This window comes from Electrona antarctica (genome assembly GCF_951216825.1).
Source record: "Electrona antarctica genome assembly, chromosome: 18".
NCBI lineage: Eukaryota > Metazoa > Chordata > Actinopteri > Myctophiformes > Myctophidae > Electrona > Electrona antarctica.
In genome coordinates this window covers 43,205,175-43,229,487 of record NC_136799.1, presented here as the reverse complement: position 1 = coordinate 43,229,487, position 24,313 = coordinate 43,205,175, and the positions used below count along the sequence as shown (strand labels likewise).

General features: G+C 46.2%; 1 protein-coding gene across 1 annotated transcript in view; it reads left to right on the top strand.

Moving 5' to 3' along the window:
• The window catches only part of kiaa1109 (KIAA1109), a 196,760-nt gene that overhangs the window by 24,839 nt on the left and 147,608 nt on the right, over nucleotides 1–24,313 (top strand). Inside the window, 13 exon segments of the mRNA XM_079528812.1 lie at nucleotides 2,687–2,765; nucleotides 4,283–4,374; nucleotides 5,157–5,274; nucleotides 7,487–7,642; nucleotides 9,379–9,476; nucleotides 10,455–10,633; nucleotides 10,930–11,036; nucleotides 13,154–13,431; nucleotides 14,478–14,702; nucleotides 16,833–16,970; nucleotides 18,249–18,425; nucleotides 21,344–21,472; nucleotides 23,185–23,304. Of these exon segments, the coding sequence (XP_079384938.1) occupies nucleotides 2,687–2,765; nucleotides 4,283–4,374; nucleotides 5,157–5,274; nucleotides 7,487–7,642; nucleotides 9,379–9,476; nucleotides 10,455–10,633; nucleotides 10,930–11,036; nucleotides 13,154–13,431; nucleotides 14,478–14,702; nucleotides 16,833–16,970; nucleotides 18,249–18,425; nucleotides 21,344–21,472; nucleotides 23,185–23,304 (1,896 nt within the window).

Here is a 24,313-nt window from a genome sequence, read left to right as displayed (position 1 = left end):
TTGTAACTTGTCCCCCCCCCCCACCATGTCAATCGTTGTCTGTCCCCTTCTGCTCGTGTTGTAACTTGTCCCCCCCCCCCCACCATGTCAATCGTTGTCTGTCCCCTTCTGCTCGTGTTGTAACTTGTCCCCCCCCCCCACCATGTCAATCGTTGTCTGTCCCCTTCTGCTCGTGTTGTAACTTGTCCCCCCCCCCCACCATGTCAATCGTTGTCTGTCCCCTTCTGCTCGTGTTGTAACTTGTCCCCCCCCACCATGTCAATCGTTGTCTGTCCCTTTCTGCTCGTGTTGTAACTTGTCCCCCCCCCCCACCATGTCAATCGTTGACTGTCCCCTTCTGCTCGTGTTGTAACTTGTCCCCCCCCACCATGTCAATCGTTGTCTGTCCCCTTCTGCTCGTGTTGTAACTTGTCCCCCCCCACCATGTCAATCGTTGTCTGTCCCCTTCTGCTCGTGTTGTAACTTGTCCCCCCCCCCACCATGTCAATCGTTGTCTGTCCCCTTCTGCTCGTGTTGTAACTTGTCCCCCCCCCCCACCATGTCAATCGTTGTCTGTCCCTTTCTGCTCGTGTTGTAACTTGTCCCCCCCCCCCCACCATGTCAATCGTTGTCTGTCCCCTTCTGCTCGTGTTGTAACTTGTCCCCCCCCCCCCACCATGTCAATCGTTGTCTGTCCCCTTCTGCTCGTGTTGTAACTTGTCCCCCCCCCCCACCATGTCAATCGTTGTCTGTCCCCTTCTGCTCGTGTTGTAACTTGTCCCCCCCCCCACCATGTCAATCGTTGTCTGTCCCCTTCTGCTCGTGTTGTAACTTGTCCCCCCCCACCATGTCAATCGTTGTCTGTCCCCTTCTGCTCGTGTTGTAACTTGTCCCCCCCCACCATGTCAATCGTTGTCTGTCCCCTTCTGCTCGTGTTGTAACTTGTCCCCCCCCACCATGTCAATCGTTGTCTGTCCCCTTCTGCTCGTGTTGTAACTTGTCCCCCCCCCACCATGTCAATCGTTGTCTGTCCCCTTCTGCTCGTGTTGTAACTTGTCCCCCCCCACCATGTCAATCGTTGTCTGTCCCCTTCTGCTCGTGTTGTAACTTGTCCCCCCCCCACCATGTCAATCGTTGTCTGTCCCCTTCTGCTCGTGTTGTAACTTGTCCCCCCCCCACCATGTCAATCGTTGTCTGTCCCCTTCTGCTCGTGTTGTAACTTGTCCCCCCCCCCCCACCATGTCAATCGTTGTCTGTCCCTTTCTGCTCGTGTTGTAACTTGTCCCCCCCCCCCCCACCATGTCAATCGTTGTCTGTCCCCTTCTGCTCGTGTTGTAACTTGTCCCCCCCCCCCACCATGTCAATCGTTGTCTGTCCCCTTCTGCTCGTGTTGTAACTTGTCCCCCCCCACCATGTCAATCGTTGTCTGTCCCCTTCTGCTCGTGTTGTAACTTGTCCCCCCCCACCATGTCAATCGTTGTCTGTCCCTTTCTGCTCGTGTTGTAACTTGTCCCCCCCCCACCATGTCAATCGTTGTCTGTCCCCTTCTGCTCGTGTTGTAACTTGTCCCCCCCCCCACCATGTCAATCGTTGTCTGTCCCCTTCTGCTCGTGTTGTAACTTGTCCCCCCCCCCCACCATGTCAATCGTTGTCTGTCCCCTTCTGCTCGTGTTGTAACTTGTCCCCCCCCCCCCACCATGTCAATCGTTGTCTGTCCCCTTCTGCTCGTGTTGTAACTTGTCCCCCCCCCCACCATGTCAATCGTTGTCTGTCCCCTTCTGCTCGTGTTGTAACTTGTCCCCCCCCACCATGTCAATCGTTGTCTGTCCCCTTCTGCTCGTGTTGTAACTTGTCCCCCCCCCCCACCATGTCAATCGTTGTCTGTCCCCTTCTGCTCGTGTTGTAACTTGTCCCCCCCCCCCACCATGTCAATCGTTGTCTGTCCCCTTCTGCTCGTGTTGTAACTTGTCCCCCCCCCCCACCATGTCAATCGTTGTCTGTCCCCTTCTGCTCGTGTTGTAACTTGTCCCCCCCCACCATGTCAATCGTTGTCTGTCCCCTTCTGCTCGTGTTGTAACTTGTCCCCCCCCCCCACCATGTCAATCGTTGTCTGTCCCCTTCTGCTCGTGTTGTAACTTGTCCCCCCCCCCCCACCATGTCAATCGTTGTCTGTCCCCTTCTGCTCGTGTTGTAACTTGTCCCCCCCCACCATGTCAATCGTTGTCTGTCCCCTTCTGCTCGTGTTGTAACTTGTCCCCCCCCCCACCATGTCAATCGTTGTCTGTCCCCTTCTGCTCGTGTTGTAACTTGTCCCCCCCCACCATGTCAATCGTTGTCTGTCCCCTTCTGCTCGTGTTGTAACTTGTCCCCCCCCCCCACCATGTCAATCGTTGTCTGTCCCCTTCTGCTCGTGTTGTAACTTGTCCCCCCCCACCATGTCAATCGTTGTCTGTCCCCTTCTGCTCGTGTTGTAAATGCTAGGAGGGACTGGTGGACGAGAGATCCAGCATAAGTCATGTTACACTTGGTTGCATGCTGAAAATAGCAGATCTATAAGCACACAACGCGTCGCAGCGATCGGCTATTCTCAGCAAGTGTAAAATCAGCCATTGCGACGGCATCAAGGCCCGCCAAAATACATTTTAGTCGACTAAATCAACTGTAGATTTTCACCTCTCTCTCTCTCTCTCTCTCTCTCTCTCTCTAGGAAACCAATGCCATCCATGTGAATGTTGGGGCAGGTTCCTACCTGGAGGTCAACATCCCAATGACTGTAGGACAGAGTGGTACGCTGCTAATTATTGATTTATTCCGATTAGAAGTGTGTTTTTTTTGCGTCCGCAGGTCGCAGTTAACTATGGAATCTAGCATTTCCCGTCGGTGTGTGTGGGTGTGTTTGTTGGTTGGTTGGTTGGTCACCCCAGGCAAGCCCCCCAGGTCATCGTGACATCAGCCCCCATATATGGTGCCCAGGTCATTGTGACATCACGTGACATCATCAGGGATGGATATATTGTAAAAGTGACCTGCTGTCGCAGTTAAGCCTATATATGGAGATCCCTGATGTCATCAATATTGGCCAGCAACTCTACATCTGACCTCAAACCCTTAGATCTCCATATATGGAGCTGACCTGTTCCCCATCCATCCTTACTCTTCGATGTCTCCCTTTTGACTGATACCTGTCCATTTAAACTCTAGACGGGCCTGCCCCAAAGTTATTAGTGCAGCCGCAGCCGGCGAAAACTAAAGTTCTTAACCCATTTTGGGTGGGAACCCCTTTTGGTATTAGCATTATGTTATGCTTTAGCTATTGAAAAATAGCAGATCTACAAGCTACGAGCTTGTAGGTCTGCTATTTTTTTTAAATCGAAGAACGACTGACATAGAAACATAGCTTTTTCAGAAAACTGTCAGGATGTAGAAGACATTTTTTGAATCTGATCTCAAATCAAAATGGGTTAACGGGCTCGGAAATTAAGATCTTGACCCCCATGCCAAAGCGCCAGCGCTCGCCCAGCAGTCTGCTGTCACCCAGGCAGATATGTTGATCCCATTCCAAACGGGGTCCATTTGGTTCAATTTGTACACTCTCAGAGTTAAATGAACATTGATTTTACAATATAAATTGGTGTCCCAGGGATAGAAATGCCATTAAATGGGGGTCTGTAGACTAATGCATGTCAAACTGGGGGTCCTTGAAATTAAACGGGTTGAGTCGCTGCTAGAGACGTAAAAATCGTCTCTTATATGGGGGTCTGCGGGCTAATTAAAGTCAATTTGGGGATCCTTGACATGAAACAGTTTGGGAACCACTGGTCTAGTGGGAAAAAAAAAAAACGTCCTGGTCTAGTGGGAAAAAAAAAAAACGTCCTGGTCTAGTGGAGAAAAAAAAAAACGTCCTGGGCGCGAGTGAGTTAAATGCTGAATCGAGTACATCGACTAGTTTAGTCCCGCCAGTCGCTACGAGTTGAAATAAAAGATGGATAATTCCAAACAATTTATTCCTATTCGCTAAATCTACATCGGCATCAAAGGTTTTATTGGCTAGACGTTATGATACAATTTAGGCCTTTGGCAAATTAGCAGACACTGCCCTGATGCCCTTGATTGATCGTGGGGGAATTATTTGGGGGTAATACCCTTGGTTCCGGCCGTTGGTCCTGCTCGCCTGAGGACTCCAACTAAGTGCCGTAAAGTTATTTCCGCTCCCGAACGGATCAGAAAACCCCGAAATTGGTATATTGATCCGAGGCTATAGGTGTGTACTGATCATTCTGTGTTCCCGTGTTCTGTCCTACAGGTTATTGTACCAACATTAAAGGACAACTGCTGCATGTGGACACCACCAGTAGCATGCAGTACAGGACCCTGCTGGAGGCCGAGATGTTGGCTGTACGTACGCACACACGCACGCACGCACGCACGCACACACGCACGCACGCAGTGCTTTACTTTGTTGACTAAATCTTTGACGAAAAATGCCTTTGAAATACGAACATTTCTCGAGTTAACCTGGACTAAACCTGGACTAGACCTACGTACGTACGAGCCCGTCGCAGTCGGCCACCGGCCTACTTGGGAACCTAATGATATACGTTGTCATGGCACCCGTTTTAACTGTCAGCCAGTGTCCCACATGGAGATCTGTGTATGTGCCTGTGTGTGTGAAGACTGCAAACTGAAAAGTGTACTTGGCAATCAATTCGGCCCACTGGCAGAGCCTGATTGGTTGAGCCTCAATTGGCTGAGGCAGAGGAGTGGAAATTGCACAGGTGAAAGGAGTTGGCCTCATTAGGCCCACTGGCAGAGCCTGGCCCAGGTGAAAGGAGTTGGCCTCATTAGGCCCACTGGCAGAGCCTGACCATAGCCTTTTGTGGTGGTTCTGGAGAACCGTGGGTCCGACCGACGCGATACCTGGCACTGCACTCCCCGTGGGGGTGTGTAGCGCGTGTGTCGAATGTGAAAGTCGTTGGGCCAAACTGCTCTCGAGTTAACGTGCATTACAACCATACACACACACGTACGCACGCACGCACACACACGTACGCAGAGACGTGGCACATTATATAGTAGATTACAGACGTCCAGCGACGTAGATATACTAGATTATACTAAAGATAGATGAGGGGAAACACCGATGGCATGTTTTGTGTGTGTATGTGTGTGCATTTCAGTTCCACGTGATCGCCAGCTATCCCAGGGTGTGGAACATGCCTCAGTCGTGGCAGTGCGAGATCGAGGTGTACAAAGCCACGTACCACTTCATCTACGCCCAGAAGAACTTCTTCTCAGGTACTATACCGTTTTAACCAACCAGTGCTGTTGTTTTTGTCGACTAAAACCAAGATGAGAAATGTTCGTCGACTACCTTTTTTTTCACTGACAAACTACATGGAAACTAAGCTATGATTATGTTCACAATTTTGTCAACGGATACAAACTAGACTAAACTGTTAGGAAGGGACTAGTGGACAAGAGATAAGTAAAAGACACAAGTCATTTTACACTTGGTTGCATGCTGAAAATACCAGATCTACAAGCTCAGCTTGTAGATCGGCAATTTTCAGCAAGTATAAAATCAGCCATTACGACGGCATCAAGGCCCGCCATAACACATTTTAGTCGACTAAATCTTATGATATTTAGTCGACCTATAACTAAAACTAAAATAGAAATTTGCTGCCAAAAACAACACTGTTACCAACCACCATAAAAAGCATAAAAAGTGATGTAACGGATTACTGCATGATTTTTTTGAGGGTACCTATACCCTAGGCAACTTCACACAGAACCAAATTGACCCCAACGGGTGCATTTGATTCCATGTGTACACTCTCAGAGTTAAATTTGAGAAACCCTGATTCAGAAGGAATTTGTATAATCGATTGTATAATCGTCTTAATGCCCCTGTGTGCCAGTGTTTTTTGACCGCACATTTTGAATTTGTTTTAGTCCTAGTCTTTTGAATAGAATTCATTAGCTTTAGTCACATTTTACTCATCTGAAATGTTTCAGTGTTTTTAGTCTATAGTTTTAGCCCGCACAAATAAAATGTTTAACTGTATTTCAACTTTTTGTCGACTAAACAGACAGTTGATTGGCCTGGGCCGTGGCTCAGCGGTCCAGGCACCTTGGCCAGTTAGTAGTCCAATAAGGCTAGCAGTGTGCCGCGGGTTCGACTCCCGATCCCGACGGCCTTTACTGCATGTCAACCCCCCCATCTTTCTCCCCCATTTCCTGTCAGCCTACTGTCTAACATCTCAATGATTTTGTCGTCAAATGTATTTTGGGGGGGGCACGGTGGCACGGTCGGTGCTGTCGCCTCACAGCTAGAAGGTCCTGGGTTTGATTCCCGCTCAGGACGCTGTGGGCTCTGGGGGGCGTGTTCTCTTCTCCGCGTCATCAGTGCCCATACCCGAGGCGGGGTTGGCGAAAGGGCCTTTCTGTGTGGAGTTTGCATGTTCTCCCTGTGTCCCCTAGGGTATGTATACCCTCACAAAAATCATGCAGTAATCCTGGTCTCTAAACTACCTCCCCCTGGCCAGCCGGGGCGCCTGATGGAGGGTTAGGGTGGTCATAAGGGGGGTTAAAACACCAAAAGGGGTTCCCGCCCCAAAATGGGTTAAATAGCGTGTAAAACGGGTTATGCAGTAGAAGTGTTGTTAACACTTAGGCCGCTATCATTTATTGAAAAATTAGGATCTAATTCACGCCAGCATTTTTTAAATTTGAGCTCTTATTTTGAAAAGCCGCCATTTCCGGTCCATGAGCAGTAGTCATAACCTAGGAAACTACACGGAGCGGACAGGCCTTGTTTACCATCTGAAGCCAGACCGGAGCTCTGCAGAGCTCCAGATCGTCATATCTGTGCCGTCAAAGAAACGCTGTTTTGACCAAAATGCCATCTGGGACAAGGAATAGGAGATACAGGCGATTGAAAGAAATGGATAGAATGGATTATTATGCCGACGACGATCTAAGATGGGCGATCCAGTGCTGTGCTAACAACACAGCTAGCTAACCGGCTAACGTGAGTAGCATTATGGCTCGAGCAATCGAACGCGCTATAAAAAGCGCAATTGCCGAAGGCCGTCGGCAATGGCGTTAAGCGTCAGTATCAAAATTAGGCGTCAATTGACTTTAATCGTCGGCAATGGCACTGAAAGTATTAATGGTCAAAATCACCACTGCTGTGTGTGTGTGTGTGTGTGCGCTAGGGCATTAAGCAACTAGTCGACTAGTAAATCCACTAGTCGACCTTGCTGGTACTAGTCGACTAGTTGATAATACAAAATATCAGGTAGGTTATAGTTATAGTCACCAATGTACACAGTTTTTAAATGTACAAATATTTATTTCCAAAAATAAATAAAAAAATAAATACTTTTTTTTCTTTTTTTTTTTAAACATAAAAGGTGGTTTAACTACTAGTAAACTAGGCAACTAGTCAACTAGTAAAAATGACTAGAAGTGAATGCCCTAGTGTGCGCTGTGCTGTTTGCAGACTTGATCCAGGACTGGGCCAGCGACAGCGCCCCGGACATCTACTCCTTTGTGCCCTACCAGTGGAAGTTCAACATCCTCTTCCACCAGTTCGAGATGATCTGGGCAGCCAACCAACACAACTGGATCGACTGCTCCACCAAGCAGCAGGAGAACGGTGGGTGGGACGACGTGCACTCCACCACCGTTGCACCTATTTAAAGCAGGGGTTCTCAACCCCTTAGGCAGATTTTTTTTAAACAAGATTTGTTTTAAAATATATTTAGATTTTTATTATCGTGAGAACGACGGCTTCAACTTTTGCATTGCGACTTTTCAGGAAAAGAAAGCCTGCCGTTTCTATTAGCTTGGATTCACCATCGATGATGTCACTGGTGGACGGGTTTCTGAACTGCCCACAGCCTTCCTATGAGACAAAGACTGAGTAGAAAAAAATGGTGGTTACGGTATTTTATCATGAACTTTAGTTAGGACCAATTATAGGAAGAGAAGTTGAAAAGTGGTGAAGTGGTCCTTTAACACTACTACATTTTGTAGAATAGAGCTTAGAGCTCTATTCTACAAAATGTCTTCTAAATCATGACCGTTTTCTGAAAAACCCTATGTTTCTATGTCAGTGGTTCTCAAACTCTTTCATGTCAAGGACCCCTAGAATCATATAGTATTTGGCCTCCGACCCTCATCTCAAAATATGTTGTTCCACCCCCCCCCCCCCCCTGGAAGCAAGGATTTGAGTTAAAAATCTTTAAAGTATTTTTTTTTTAATCGGCTGTCATATTATCTTTGTGGCTTTCACACTAAATGATTGATCGCCGACCAGGGATCACACACTGCAAGAGTTCACCAAGATGAGATCCAGACCCGATACATATAGGCTACATCATTTGTTTTTTTTATTCCAATTCATTTTGACATCTCACGCACATGCAGGATGCATTGATACAAGCGCGAGACCCACACAGGGTGGATCTCTCTCTCTCTCTCTCTCTCTCTCTACGTGCACGCCACACACACAGGAATAGCCAGGCTACACAGGGCGATAGCGCTATAGTGAGACAGGACGTTATAATCTTGAGTTTCATTAAATAACTCGTCTCTCTCCACGCGTACACACACAACACACGCACACACACACACACACACACACACACACACACACACACACACACACACACACACACACACACACACACATCAAACATGAAATATCAAACCTGCTAGATATTCAGAAATGGTCGGGGAGGCGTCGGCGAGCGCTTTTATCGGATCTTCTCGCAGCTCCTTTCACACACAGCGAGCAAAATCTCGACGATCAAAGCCCGGTCTTGCGTCAGATCGTGGGTTTTGTCGGCGAGCGCCAAAAATGCTCGCCGACAGCATAATCGGAGCAAATATCGGGCAGTGTGTGTGTGAGCCATTAGATCTCCATATATGGCCTGACATTCCATATGTTGATCTGACCTCATCAAACCCTGTACACTCAAGACACGCTCCATATATGGCGCCAGTGCACATGTATTCTCGCCCTCAGGCGTCTTACTGGTATATTCCAGCGTACTTATATGGTGTGCGATGTTCTGTGTGTGTGTGTGTCTCCTATTCCAGCGTACTTATATGGTGTGCGATGTTCTGTGTGTGTGTCTTCTATTCCAGCGTACTTATATGGTGTGCGATGTTCTGTGTGTGTGTCTTCTATTCCAGCGTACTTATATGGTGTGCGATGTTCTGTGTGTGTGTCTCCTATTGCAGCGTACTTATATGGTGTGCGATGTTCTGTGTGTGTGTCTCCTATTGCAGCGTACTTATATGGTGTGCGATGTTCTGTGTGTGTGTCTCCTATTGCAGCGTACTTATATGGTGTGCGATGTTCTGTGTGTGTGTCTCCTATTCCAGTGTACCTGGCCGCTTGTGGCGAGACGCTCAACATAGACTTCACGTTGGCTTTCAACGACTTCGTCCCCACAACCTGCAACACGTGCTTCTGTCTGAGAGTGAGTCACAGCATTATTATAACCAACCAAAGGAAATTCAACACATTATGGAAGAACATGCTTTCTCGGTTGTTCGGTTACAGTGTTGATTTTGACGGCAAATGTGGATTTTTAGATTTTATAGCCATAGTCTTTTTTTGAATAGTTTTCATTTATAGTCACCTGGAATGTTTTAGTGTTAGTCTAGTTTCATTCGACTAAATATCATTTAGTCGACTAAATCTGCAGTCGATTTAGTCGACTAAAATGTATTTTGGCGGGCCTTGATGCCATCGTAATGGCAGATTTTACACATGCTGAAAATAGCCGATTTAGAGCTTGTAGATTGGCTATTTTCAGCATTCAACCATGTGTAAAATGACTTGTCATTGTCTTTTACTTATAGTTTTTATTTGTTGACGGAATTGTCAATATATTTATTTAGTTTCCATTTAGTATTCGTCAGTGAAAAAAGGCAATCGACGAACATATTTTCACTATACTTCTTAAACATTTGTTTTGTAATCTATGGAATGTCTTAGATTTTGATTTTATTTCTTCATGAAATTACTGTAAAAAAAAAAAGTAATTGAGTTTATAATTGTATAATTATACAATTTATAATTGATACATGTTTTGGGGAATGATTTTTTTTTGAAAATGTGTTGAAAATAATAATAATTAAAAACCAATATGTGGGAAGCAAAACCACAAAGGGACCACCCCTCATGACATTGTGTCCGCACGTTTCGCAACCCACGAGTGGCTCCCTGGGTGTTTGGGGAATCGCTGGCCCTAAAGGTGTGTGTGTGTGTGTGTGTGTGTGTGTGTGTGTGTGTGTGTGTGTGTGTGTGTGCGTGTGCGTGTGCGTGTGCGTGTGCGTGTGCGTGTGCGTGTGCGTGTGCGTGTGCGTGTGCGTGTGCGTGTGCGCGTGCGCGTGCGTGTGCGCGTGCGTGCGCGCGTGCGCGCGCGTGCGCGTGCGTGCGTGCGTGCCCGCAGGCGGAGGACACGGACATGCGCCTGTCGCTGCCAGAGTGCCACCCCAGCCGCTACCCGCTGCTCACGCTGGCCAAAGACTACCAGAATGTCAAGCTGCCCCCCGACATGCCCGGAGAGACGCTGGGGGCTCCGCCGCCCAAGACCACCAAGCCACGGTGGAGGAACATCACCCACGCAGAGTGAGTTCTTAGTAGTACTGTTTTTATTATTATGATGGTATTGTGCTTTTAGTGGCACTAACCAAGCTTATCCTGAGCATACTTTTTGCCATTGAAAAAAATAGCAGATCTTACAAGCTCATAGCGCGGCACTCGGTGCCGTGCTATGAGTTTGTAAGATCTGCTATTTATTTTGAAAAATCATGAAAAAGTGGCGCAAATCTTTTGAATTATATTCTTTCAGAGCGAACGTTTTTAACTCCCCTGTGATGTAAGCATACAATGGTGTGTGTGTGTGCGTGTGTGTGTTCCGTCAGGGCGGGCTGGGTGGACTGCTGGAGCGTTCCGAACTTCCTGCTGACCATCGACTACACCTGGCATCCCATCTACCCCCAGAAAGCAGACGAGCAGCTCAAACACTCCTGTAAGCTCCACCTCGTGTCATACTCGGACTGTTAGCGCCACTAACTAGACCAGGGGGTGGGCAACTGGCGGCCCGGGGGGCCAAATGCGGCCCCCTACCTTCACTTAATGTGGCCCTCGGGTTAATATCAGAATACTGATATGGTATTGAGACCTGCATTCATTACTTTGTCTATACTAGTAACTGAATGACTAGTATTAAAATGTTCTTGTCTTTTTCTTTTTATGTCCAATGTATTTAATTCATTGATTTCATGTATTTAAGTTCATAAAGTTAACATAAATATAACTAAATGCATTTGAAATCAAATTTAAAAAAAAAATCTAAAATAGCAAACAATTATTCAGGATTTCAATTCGAATATAGCAAAAATAGCAGATCTACAAGATCAAAACGCGTCGCACTGCGACGCGTTTTGATCTTGTAGATCTGCTATTTTTGCTACGGCAGTATATGCAATGTGGCCCCTCTGGAGGGAGTGTGGAACTATAGTGGCCCTCTGGATCGTCAAAGTTGCCCACCCCTGAACTAGACCCTCCGGCCAAAATCCTTGATCATGCGGCCTAAATTCCTTGATTATGCGGCCTAAAGTCCTTGATTTTGCATGCAGCCTAAAGTCCGGCATTATGCGCCCTAAAATCCTTGATTATGCGGCCTAAATTCCTTGATTATGCGGCCTAAATTCCTTGATTATGCGGCCTAAAGTCCTTGATTTTGCGGCCTAAAATCCTTGATTATGCGGCCTAAAATCCTTGATTTCGCGGCCTAAATTCCTTGATTATGCGGCCTAAATTCCTTGATTATGCGGCCTAAATTCCTTGATTATGCGGCCTAAAGCCCTTGATTATGCGGCCTAAAATCCTTGATTTATGCGCCCTAGTAAAATCCTTGATTATGCTGCCTAAAATCTTTGATTATGCGGTCTAAAATCCTTGATTTTTGCGATGAAATATGCATAGTTTTATGTGATTTTTATGTGGTGAAATTGCGGACATTTGTGAAATATGTGTAAAGTTGCGAAATATGCTTTTGCAATATATGATTTTGTCGACTAAAGCCGTGACGTCAACAAATCAAAAAATAGTGGAGATGAGATCCAGTAGAACTAAAAGACAAGTCATTGCACTCTGAAAATAGCAGATCTACAAGCTCACACCGTGTGACGCGTTGTGAGCTTATAGATCGGCTATTTTCAGTATGCAACCAGGTCTAGAATCAGCCATTACAACACTGCCAAGTAGGCCAGTCAATCTAAGGTTTGACCCAAAATAAATTGCGATAGTAATCGTTAAAGGTTTTATATGATCCTTAGGGTCATCCAAATAATGTGAAAAATTGTGAATGAAATGTGACTTTTTGATACAGAGACAGTCATGGCGGCAAGACTAACTGTTCAGGAGAGGAGAAATACTCTTTTTTTTTTTTAAAGCACAGGCAGACTCTTCACATACTAGAGCGTGTCTGAAATAAATGTCAGAGCTGAAATGGACATGTAAATAGTAAATAAATGCTTAAACATGTAGCTAGGTGTAATGTTAGTCCACAGAAGTGAACCTTTCAAGCCCGTTTTTTTAACTCGCTGGTTTCTGAAAGACATTACTCTATAAGCCGTATCTCCAAAACTGGTGGGTCAAACTGAACAACCGATATGTCAATTTGAAGTTATGATAACAAAAATAAATACAATGACTTGGCCTCGGTCAGAAACGGTCACAAATAAATTCAGGGGTTGAAAGTTGGGGTACCATTAACAACCTACAAGGCAAAACATTTCAAAATGTCATTATACTTTAAGTAGCATGTGAGGGTTTTCATGATTCTGAATCCATTCCAAGCATTAGTTTTGCACGAAAAACACTCCTCGGGCTAAAAAACGGCCATAGCCGGTCGTCATCACATTTGGGCACATTTGGGCGAGTGTCTTTAGCCGAAAGGATCTTTTAAAACCGTTTACTATTGCAATTTATTTTGGGTCACACCCCTTTTTAGCTTAAGGGATAAGGGGTTTAGCTACATGGAAGAAAACAAATGGAGCCCACAAAGTCTAAAACTAAATCAAAATGTGGCGTCCTCTCCATAAACTAACACGGTTTCTCTCTCTCTCTCTCTACGTATAGTGTCAGAGATGGAGGAGTATATGCTCGGCCCCCTGCGGCCTCCGGAGCATGGCTCCTCGGGGGGCCACCACCACGGTGCTCCTCCGCCTCCGTACACCACCTCCTCCGGAGCCACCGCCACCTCCACCTCGGGGGCCAACAACGCCGCCGGGCGCAGCATGCCCTGTGGCGACCCGTCCGAGCTGCCACCCGACCGGCTGCGCGTGGAGATGGAGATGACTCCCGACTCCCAGGTCATCCTGTACGGACCCTTGCTCCGGGCGCTCTTCTCCATCAAGGTACGGTACTCCGTTCATTTCGTTGGGGGTGGGGGCTTCAGTCCAATGGCGGCTCTCCTACATATACTTCTATAGAGGCGCCTTAATGGACGACATCACACTGATAAGCAACAGCATGCATGCGGGCATACAGGCAGCAGAAGAACCCTGCCTCTCATAAGATGCAATGGAAAAGTTCTAACTGCACTCACGTGTAAAAAAAAAAAGGTGTTTTTCTCCCAGTGTGGAGGAAGAATGATTAGGATTTTTATTGTATTCTCTCACTCTTGAAATATATAATCCATTGGTTTCTGTTGTTTGTGTGTGTGTGTGTGTGTGAACAATAATAGCAATTCAAATCAGTTGTCCTCAAAACCACACCTCCAGTCGCTGTCGTGAGAACGGGAGGTGCGCTCATGATAACGGCAGCAGAGCCTGTTTGTCCACGGCTGCACGCGCACCTGCAGCCTATCAAGTATAATTTATGCTTGTCTGCGATGGTGTCGCGCACTCAGACCTCTACGCTCACAACAGTCGCAACGCAGACCTCTACGCTCACAACAGTCACATCTGCGATGCAAGCTTGTATATCAGCTGTTCTCTGTGGGCAATACTGTTGCGTTTTGAAGTATAAATGTCTCCTAGGGTGGACCTCACTAGCCAACACACAAGAGGAGATTGAATTAATTGAAACCAGTGCTCCCCAAAACAACAGTTCCCACAATTGGGAAAGAAGGAGTTAAAAAATAAATAAATCATACACAGTCCAAGATGCCAACCACCCCGTCAGACCTAACCTCATCTCACCACCACATCTCTCTCTCTCTCTCTCCCCCTCTGTCTCTCTCCCTCTATCTGTCTCTGTCTCTCTCTGTCCCTCTCCCCCTCCCCCTCCCTCTCTCCCTCTCTCCCTCCCCCCTGTCTCTCTCTCTCCCCCTCCCTCTCTCCCTCCCCCCTGTCTCTCTCTCTCCCCCTCCCTCTCTCCCTCCCCCCTCTCTCCCCCTCCCTCTCTCCCTCCTCCCTCTCTCTCTCACCCCCTCCCCCTCTCCCTCCCTCCCTCTCTCCAGGAGAACTACTTTGGAGAGGACGACATGTACACGGACTTCGAGGAGGCGGTGACGTCCAGCCCCGTGCTGTCCACCTCCACCTCGTCCGGCATGGGGGGCTGGTCTCCCCTGGGCATGGAGGAGAGCGGCGAGCAGAGGTCCACGGCCGTCCACCCTCTGGACCTCCGGCCCTGGGACATCACCGTCCTCATCAACCTCTACAAGGTCCACGGACGCTTTCCCATGGTGAGAGAGACGCAGTGTGGAAAGTAACTAAGTACTTTTACTTAAGTACTGTACCCATTTAGACCTGAGGACGATTCTACAAATGCCTTCTAAATCCTGACATTCAAGACACATTTTCACGATTTTTCAAAAATAGCAGATCTACAAGCTCATAGCGCGGCACCGAGTGCCACGCTATGAGCTTGTCGATCTGCTATTTTTCAACAGCTAAAGCATAACATAATTCTTAAAACACCAAAAGGGGGCACGGTGGCACAGTGGCACAGTTGGTAGTGCTGTCGCCTCACAGCTAGAAGGTCCTGGGTTCGATTCCCGCTCGGGACGCTGTGGGTGCTGGCGGCGTGTTTCCTCATCAGTGCCCATACCCGAGGCGGGGTTGGCGAAAGGGCATTCCTGTGTGGAGTTTGCATGTTCTCCCCGTGTCCCCTAGGGTAGGTACCCTCACAAATAACATGCAGTAATCCTGGTCTCTAAACTGCCTCCCCCTGGCCACCCGGGGCGCCTGATGGAGGGGAAAGGAACTGGTTGGAATAACGTGTTCCTTCCACGCGCTACGTCCAACCAGGGAAACTCCCCCTTGTCAGGTGTAAAGGAGCAACTTGGACACTCAGGCATGAAGGAAGCATGAGTTCAAGTCCGTTGCTCTCCCCATGTCCCCCATATATGGGGACTAGGTTGGCGGAGGGTGTGTAGAGCCCAGGATCACATTAGATAATTGACACAGGGGTGAAAAAATGGGTTACAAAATCGTGGGATAAAAAATATTTTAAATAAAACACCAAAAGGGGTTCCCGCCCAAAATGGGTTAAGTACAATTTTGAGGTATTTGTACTTTACTGGAGTATTTACACTTTTCCAGTACTTTTTTTTCTACTCCACGACATCTCGGAGCCACAATTTGTACTTTTACTTCAGGCACAATTATTTGAAAACTTTAGTTACTAGTTACTTTGGAGATTTTAATTTTGATTAGAAAACATACATTAACCACTTCAACCCTATACATTTCAGCCATTTGAAAATAGCAGATCTACAAGCTCACAATGCGTCGCAACGCACCCCGAACTGGTGAAAATAGCCGTTTTACAAGCTCACAGCGCGTCGGCTAGGTAGTGTTGCAAAACATTTGGCACAAAGTTTGGAATAGAATTAGCATCCTATTCTGAGACTATGCTTTATTGTTGCTACACTGCCTGTCTTTGGGCATTGAACATATCGTTGGTGTCTAACTAAATTCTTGAGGTTTTCGATTATTTTTTTGGCATAAATCAGTGCTACTGAACACCCTTTACGTATGTGTGTTGTTTCGAAAAACTTGAACCAATGGAAAGTAGTAAAAAGTGCTTTGGAGAAAACCTCTTAACTCCATCGGACCCTCAAACTAGTCATTAACAATATATAAAGTCACCAACTTTGACGAGGCTGCATTGCTTTGTTTTAAAAACATAAGGTTTTCTTAATTTCCTGAAAAAAATATTTTTTTCATTTCCGGCATAACTCCATGTTGGAGTTATGAGGTTTTCCTCCCGACAGCAGAGGTATAGGAGTAAGAGACTCATCATTGGGCTGAATGATATTGCTATGCGTAGGCTTGGGAATTGGGTTCAATATCCTGGAAACGTTCTTGGAAATTCATTGGTAAAAAATGTGTGAGAACGCCTGTCCACCTGTGTGTATGTTTGTGTGCCCCCCACCCCCCACCCCCCCATCACTGCAGCACACACCTGTGATTGATTGAAATATTTATTAACAGTTTGCACTAATTACAGTACATTTCAAGCACAACTCGATACAAAGACTGTTAACTGTGAGTGGACGACCCGATAAGGCATTACACTCGTTTACAAGAGGGTCCGCCTTTGTTCATTTCATCAAAACATTTAGAGACGTACAAATAGACACTTCTATATAGCCAAGGAACAGAACAGGAATTCATCATAAAGGAGGTAAAAAAAAAAGGCAAAAGAAACATATACAGTGAGGGGGGGAAAAAGGGGTGGCCGGGGGGGGGGGGGGGAATTCCGATTTCACGGGGGCCAGTTTCGAATTACAGCCGTCCGTAGGTGCCCTTTGAGAGCCGTTTTGAAGGAGTATGTTTGTGTGCCCCCCCCCCCCCCCTCACCCCCCCAGCACTGCGGCACTGAGGGTCCCGAGGGCCCGTCTGGGTTTCTGGAGCGTCTGTGTTTCGAGATGAGGAAGGGCTACAAGGAGACGGTCCTTCAGTTCCTGCTCTCCCCCATGCACGTCTTTGTCAGCGACAACTACCAGGTGACCTGACTGCTCCACATCACGGGACATTAGGGAATTCACTTCTAGTCACGTTTACTAATTGACTAGTTGCCTAGTTTACTAGACGACTAGTAGTCGACTAGTTGTTTAACTACCTATTGTTTAAAAATAAATACATTTTGGAAATAAATATTTGTACATTTAAAAACTGTGTACATTGGTGACTATAATCTACCTGATCTTGAGGCCTACAAATTCGGGGGAAAAAAACGTTTTTTTTTCTTTCTTTTTTTTTTCTCTTATCAACTAGTCAACTAGTACCAACAAGGTCGACTAGTGGATTTACTTGTCGACTAGTTGAATAATCGACTAGTTGCTTAATGCCCTACGGGACATGAAGACTAGATCTGCAACATCCGTCTGTAGTTTACACCGCGATATGTCGTTGGCGTGTAGATCTGTTCTGTTCATCACATGACACCTCTGTGTCTTATATTGCCTCGTTGTTGCATCATTGCTATAGGCCTTTTTCAAAAAACAGTCAGGATTTGGAAGACATTTTGTAGAATCTGGCCTCAGGTCTACAAGTATGGTCTTGACCCATTTAGGCCTGACGTCGACATTTTCAAAAATGTCTTCTAAATCCTGACAGTTTTCTGAAATACCTATGATTCTATATCAGTGGTTCTCAATATTTCACGTCAAGGACCCCAAAAATGATGATGAAAAAATTGGCCACTGACCCTCATTTGAAAATATGTTGTTCCAGGGACCCCCCCAGAAGCAAAGATTTGAGTTAAAAAAACGCTCGCTCTGAAAGAATATATATTGATTTGCGCCACATTTTTTCCAAAAAATAGCAGACCTACAAGCTCGTGGCGCGGCACTAGGTGCTTGTAGATCTGCTATTTTTCAACAGCTAAAAGTACAACATAAATGCTTGAAACACCAAAAGGGGTTCCTTCCCCCCGTCCAAGAATGGGTTCTTAACCCATTCAGGTCTGACGTCGAAATTAAAAAAAAAGGTTTTTTAAATCATGACAATTTTCGGAAAGATTTGAGGCACATTTTAACGATTTTTCAAAAATAGCAGACCTACAAGTTCATAGCGCGCCACTCGGTGGCGCGCTATGAGCTTGTAGATCTGCTATTTTTCAATAGCTAAATTATAACAATGTTTAAAACACCAAAAGGGGTTCCCGCCCCAAAATGGGTTAATGGTTAATGTGGTTAAACGCTAACGTGACATGGATGCGTTCCAGGTCTCAATGGATTAATGTGTGCTCTTGTGTGTTTCCCCCCCCGTTCCCGTCCCAGAGGCCCACGGCGGACGCGGTGCTGCGCGACGGTCACATCAGCCTGTCGGGCCTCCAGATGAGGGCCCACGCCATGTTCTCGGCCCAGGGCGTACCGCCGGGCAGCGACACGCTGGAGTACGCCTGGCTCATAGACATGCAGACCGGGGCCCTCACCGGAAGGGTCACCGTCCCACAGGTGGGGGGGGTGTGTGTGTGTGTCTGTGTGTGTGTGTGTGTGTGTGGTGTGTTGCACAACTTGGCTGTGTTGGTCGCGGAGTGGATGGTAGGCAAGACAGTCAGATGCTGGACACACAAAACCCTCTGTATCTAATATGAATGTATTCCAAGGCAGCACGCGTTGCTCTTCCATAAGGCCCTAATCCAGGGCATAATGTACAGTTGGGTGCCACCGATATTGTCCCTCATCATTTGACCCATTTAGGCCTGACCTCAAAATTTCAAAAAATCCTTCTAAATCCTCCAGTTTTCTGAAATAAATATTTTCACGATTTTTCAAAAATAGCAGACCTACAAGCTCGTAGCGCGCCACTCGGTGGCGCGCTATGATACGTTTACCGCATGTTTTTATTGATTACTTTCAATCGTCTTTCTACACACCCGGGCACTTTACCAACTAGCATTGGATGATAGCACAACACTCCGATCACGTGATCCAAAAAAAAAAGAAAAAAATGCCTCTCCCCCTCCCTTCCTGAAAACAGGATGGCAGGCAACACTAACCGCCTCACAACAGTCGTTCCACCTCGGAGGGAAAAACAGCAGGCGAACACGGCTATCCGAGTTGGAACGATACACAGCGTCTGACATAAAACCGCTTCTAATTAGGCTTTCTGTTCAAGAAGAGTACGTTACTACAAAAGCAGGTGTTACATAAAGGTAGTGGTGCAGTGGTGGGAAGTAACTAAGTAAGTACTACAATTTTGAGGTATTTGTACTTTACTTGAGTATGTACAATTTCCAGTACTTTTACTTCTACTCCACTACATCTCGGAGCCAACATTTGTACTTTTACTCCACTACAATTATTTGAAAACTTTAGTTACTAGTGACTTTGGAGATTTAAATTTTGATTAGAAAACATACATTAACCACTTCAACCCTATACATTTCGGCCATTTGAAAATAGCCGATGCGAGTGGGGAGAGACCTACAGTGTGTGTGTGTGTGTGTGTCTTTCGACAGATTGCCAGTCTGATCGAGTGGGGAGAGACCTACAGTGTGTGTGTGTGTGTGTCTTTCGACAGATTGCCAGTCTGATCGAGTGGGGAGAGACCTAAGCCAAATTCCAATACCGCAACTTTCACACTCGCTCACTCCCCTCGCGTCCTCCACTCGCTCCTCGGCTCCGCCCCCAGCGAGGAGGAGTGGAGGAGGAGAGGATTCAATGCGAGGACAGAGTGGTGGAGTGGATTTGCCTCTAGAATCGGAATGTACTCCGCTGTCATTTCAAAGCGACGGCACATTCCGCGATCACTTATGACGTGAATCAATTCAATTCAATTCAAAGGGCTTTATTGGCATGGGAAAACATACGTTTACATTGCCAAAGCAAAAGTGGTGGAACAATAGTGTCACACAGCTGGATCACTGGAACTCTGAACCCAGAGCCATAGGGCCCTATTATGCGTGTCTTAAGTACCAGGTCTTATGACTTAACTTAAGACCTGGAGGCGTGGTCAATGCTGTTTGGCCACTCAGAATAGCCAAATGGCATTGATCACGCCTCCAGGTCTTAAGTTAAGTAATAAGACCTGGTACTTAAGACATGCATAATAGGGCCCATACAGTCTACAGAATAGACAATTCATTTTTGTGCATGTAACCGAGGCCAATGTGTATGTATTGGTAACATGTGCAACAAGGCTATTTATTCCTGAAATAGTGAATAAGCCAGGATGCGCACACTTTTATATTATATGATTGTGAATGTGAAGGGAATTCCTGACCTGCCCGCAGCCCGCGTTCCTTTTTGCTCGTATAAATACCCCCCCCCCCTCCCCTCCTCGGACAGTCCCTCCTCCGACAGTCTTTGCAAATAACGGACACTATAACAGGAATTATTATAGGTAGTCTCTCTGACTTACATATTCAGTTCAGTCCACATATAAATAAATACATATTTGTCACCGTCATTCATAGCAGTCTGTGCATTCAGGCATGCACAGAGAGAAATTAACTATAGCTTTTGAGGTGCGCACAATATAGCCTACTTTTATTATGCTTATATCACACAACGCAATAAAGCCAGTGGCTTGTTGTGGTCCTTTCACTTTCACATAGGCTATACATAGGCTACTGTATCATTCTGAAGCTCTGCTCTATTAATTCAGCGAAAATGTGTCTCTTCAACAAACAGCAAAGCTTTTTAGTTTAATGTGTGTGCGTGCATGTGTGTGTTGGGTCAGCGACAGCGTCTCATCAGCCGCAGCGGCCGGCAGCTAGTGGATGGGGGGGGGGGTGCATAGTATCGGGTTTCAAGCAGTGTTTTCTGTGCCACATGTGGAGGAGGCGGACTTATGTCACTGGAGAAGGAAAAAAACATGTACACGTGATGCGGAAATCCGCAGCGAGGAGACAACATACCCCACCGAGCCTGCACCTGATGTACACTCGCTCTATGCGGTCTCGGAGAGCCCACTCGGCTCCTCCACTCGACTCCACTCTCCTCCTCGATGGAGCACTTTAACAATCGGAACGTTAACCATTTCCGGGTCAAGCTGGAATGACCCCGAGTGATCGAGTGGGAGTGAGCGAGTGGCCGAGATTTTGGGTATTGGAATTTGGCTCTACAGTGTGTGTGTGTGTGTGTGTCTTTCGACAGATTGCCAGTCTGATCGAGTGGGGAGAGACCTACAGTGTGTGTGTGTGTGTGTGTGTGTGTGTGTCTTTCGACAGATTGCCAGTCTGATCGAGTGGGGAGAGACCTACAGTGTGTGTGTGTGTGTGTGTGTGTGTGTGTCTTTCGACAGATTGCCAGTCTGATCGAGTGGGGAGAGACCTACAGTGTGTGTGTGTGTGTGTGTCTTTCGACAGATTGCCAGTCTGATCGAGTGGGGAGAGACCTACAGTGTGTGTGTGTGTGTCTTTCGACAGATTGCCAGTCTGATCGAGTGGGGAGAGACCTACCTGTTCCACGTGGTGTCACGAGAGTTCCAGTTGGAACAGCCCAAACCCTCCGTCATCTGTCAACACGGCAAGGACCGACGCCTCTGTGACGCCAAGGTGCACGCACGACGCCCACACACCCAAACGCACTGCCATCGTGACACTGATCAATATAACGGCTTGCCTCGCATGTGACACTTTGTTCGTTCCTCGTGCTACCTGAGTTGTGTGTATCTGTAGTAGACGTCTATAGCAGTGTAGAAGACGACTATCTGAAGTTAGAAGTAACACAAGTTGGGCTGTGGCTCAGAGGTCCAGGCACCTTGGCTGGTAATCCAGTCTGGCAGTGTGCCGTAGGGCATTAAGCAACTAGTCGACTAGTTTACTAGTCGACTAGTAAATCCACTAGTCGACTAGTTTACTAGTCGACTAGTTTACTAGTCGACTAGTAAATCCACTAGTCGACCTTGCTGGTACTAGTTGACTAGTTGATAAGATTTTTTTTTTTTTTTTTTTTTTCCCCGATTGTGTAGGCCTCAAGATCAGGTAGATTATAGTTATAGTCACCATGTACACAGTTTTTCAATGTACAAATATGTATTTTCCAAAAAAAATAAAAATAATAGTTGATTTTTTAAATTTATTTAATTTTTTACATAATAGGTAGTTAAACAACTAGTCGACTAGTAAACTAGGCAACTAGTCAACTAGTAAAAATGACTAGAAGTGAATGCCCTAGTGTGCCGCGCATTCGACACCCGATCCCGACGGCCTTTACTGCATGTCTTCCCCCCCCATCTCTCTCCCCATTTCCTGTCAGCCTACTGTCTGTCCCTCCATAAAAAACATAAAATAAAGGCGAAAGCCACAAAAAAACATTTAAAAAAAAAGGAGCATATCTCCACCATATGCGACCAAAAAAGAAAATATATTTTATTAACTCACATTACTTTAACCCATTTAGGCGTGACCTCAAAATAAAATAAAAATCTTCTAAATAAATATTTTCACGATTTTTCAAAAATAGCAGACCTACAAGCTCGTAGCGCGCCACTCGGTGGCGCGCTATGAGCTTGTAGATCTGCTATTTTTCAATAGCTAAATTACAACATAATGTTTAAAACACCAAAAGGGGTTCCCGCCCAAAATGGGATAATATAGCAGAGATTAAAATAGGGTGCATTTTGCATCCCAAAACGCAGTTTATAGTTAAGGGACGCAATAAAACATCCACGGGATGCACTATACTGTACTACTGTACTGTTTTTTTTATTCTGGTTTATTTTGCTAGCTTTAGTTATAATAATCATTTCTTCTTCTGTCACTACATGAATATAACCACATCATAACCATATAAAATGAAATGGGAGTTGAATGCTGCAATTTGTAAAAATGGCTAAATATGACTCCTAACGTCGTTGAAGTGGGACTCATACAATGTCCCTGGGACTCATTTATAAAAGACCATCCCCATGCATCCCGGGACTCATTACATTGAAAACCTATTTACATCACTAGCAATGGGTCTTGTGCTTCTGCCAGTATAGCACAAGCAAAGAAGGGTATCTGAGCAAAATGCTCACTTGTGTTACTTATATAACCAGATAGTTTCGACCTAGAAGGTCGAAACCTCAGTCGTTTCTTGTATACTTACCACCTAAATAAAAGGCTTAAAATGTCTGTGCTGCTCCAGTGTCCTCTCCTCCTCCTGCATTAATTAAGTGTCCTTGTTGCTGTGACGCACCGGACCGGCCGTTCCAGGCTTGAGGCGCGTTGGTATAGACTCCACTTTGTTGACGACCCGGATTGTCTTGTGTTCCGTTTTCCAGCTGAGCTGCCTCCCGGGGCCGTGCAGGACGTCCGAGGAGCTGAAGTACACCATGACTCGTCTGGCCATGGACGGAGTGGACCTGTTCATCGTTGAGCACGGCTGTGCTGCCAGCGTCAAGGTGCACGCAACGCACGCAACGCACGCACACAACGCAACGCACGCACGCAACGCAACGCAACGCACGCACGCACGCACGCACGCACGCAACGCACGCACACACGCACACTCCTATGTTACCTCGCAGTCCACAGGCAAATCAGAGCACTTGTTTGAGCCAGAAAGCGCCAGACCACAGAAAATCTACTGAATGTTAAACGTTCAGGTTTTTTGGGTGCAATAATTGAGCTCATAAAACCTAAAAAAACCCCCCAAAAGAAAATAACGGCTATTTACGACCTTTCAGATCCAACGCTTCACTGCCAAAGACAATGGTCAGACAATGTTGCAAAATGTGCGGACAAATGCCAACCAAACGTGCACGGTTGTTGTTATTATTATTAATATCCTTGAGGGGGTTCCAGGGGGTCCCCAGCTAAATGAAAGTTAGGAACCAAATGGACCCTTATGGGTCTGTAAGTCTGAGAGTGGGTCCATTTGGATTTTACAATATAAATTGGGGGTCCCAGAGATAGAAATGCCATTAAATGGGGGTCCGTAGCCTAATGCTGGTCAAACTGGGGGGTCCTTGAAATTAACCCATTTTGGGCGGGAACCCCTTTTGGTGTTTCAAGCATTCTGTTATACTCTAGCTATTGAAAAATAGCAGATCTACAAGCTCATAGCGCGCCACCGAGTGGCGCGCTATGAACTTGTAGGTCTGCTACTTTTGAAAAATCATAAAAAATGCGGCACAAATCTTTGAATAGGTATATATTCTTTCAGAGCGAACATGTTTTTTATTTCGACGTCAAGCATTCAAGCATTCTGTTATAATTTAGCTATTGAAAAATAGCAGATCTACAAGCTCATAGCGCGCCACCGAGTGGCGCGCTACGAGCTTGTAGGTCTGCTATTTTTGAAAAATCATAAAAAATGCGGCACAGATCTTTGAATAGGTATATATTCTTTCAGAGCGAACATGTTTTTTATTTCGACGTCAGGCCTAAATGGGTTAAACGGGTTGAGAA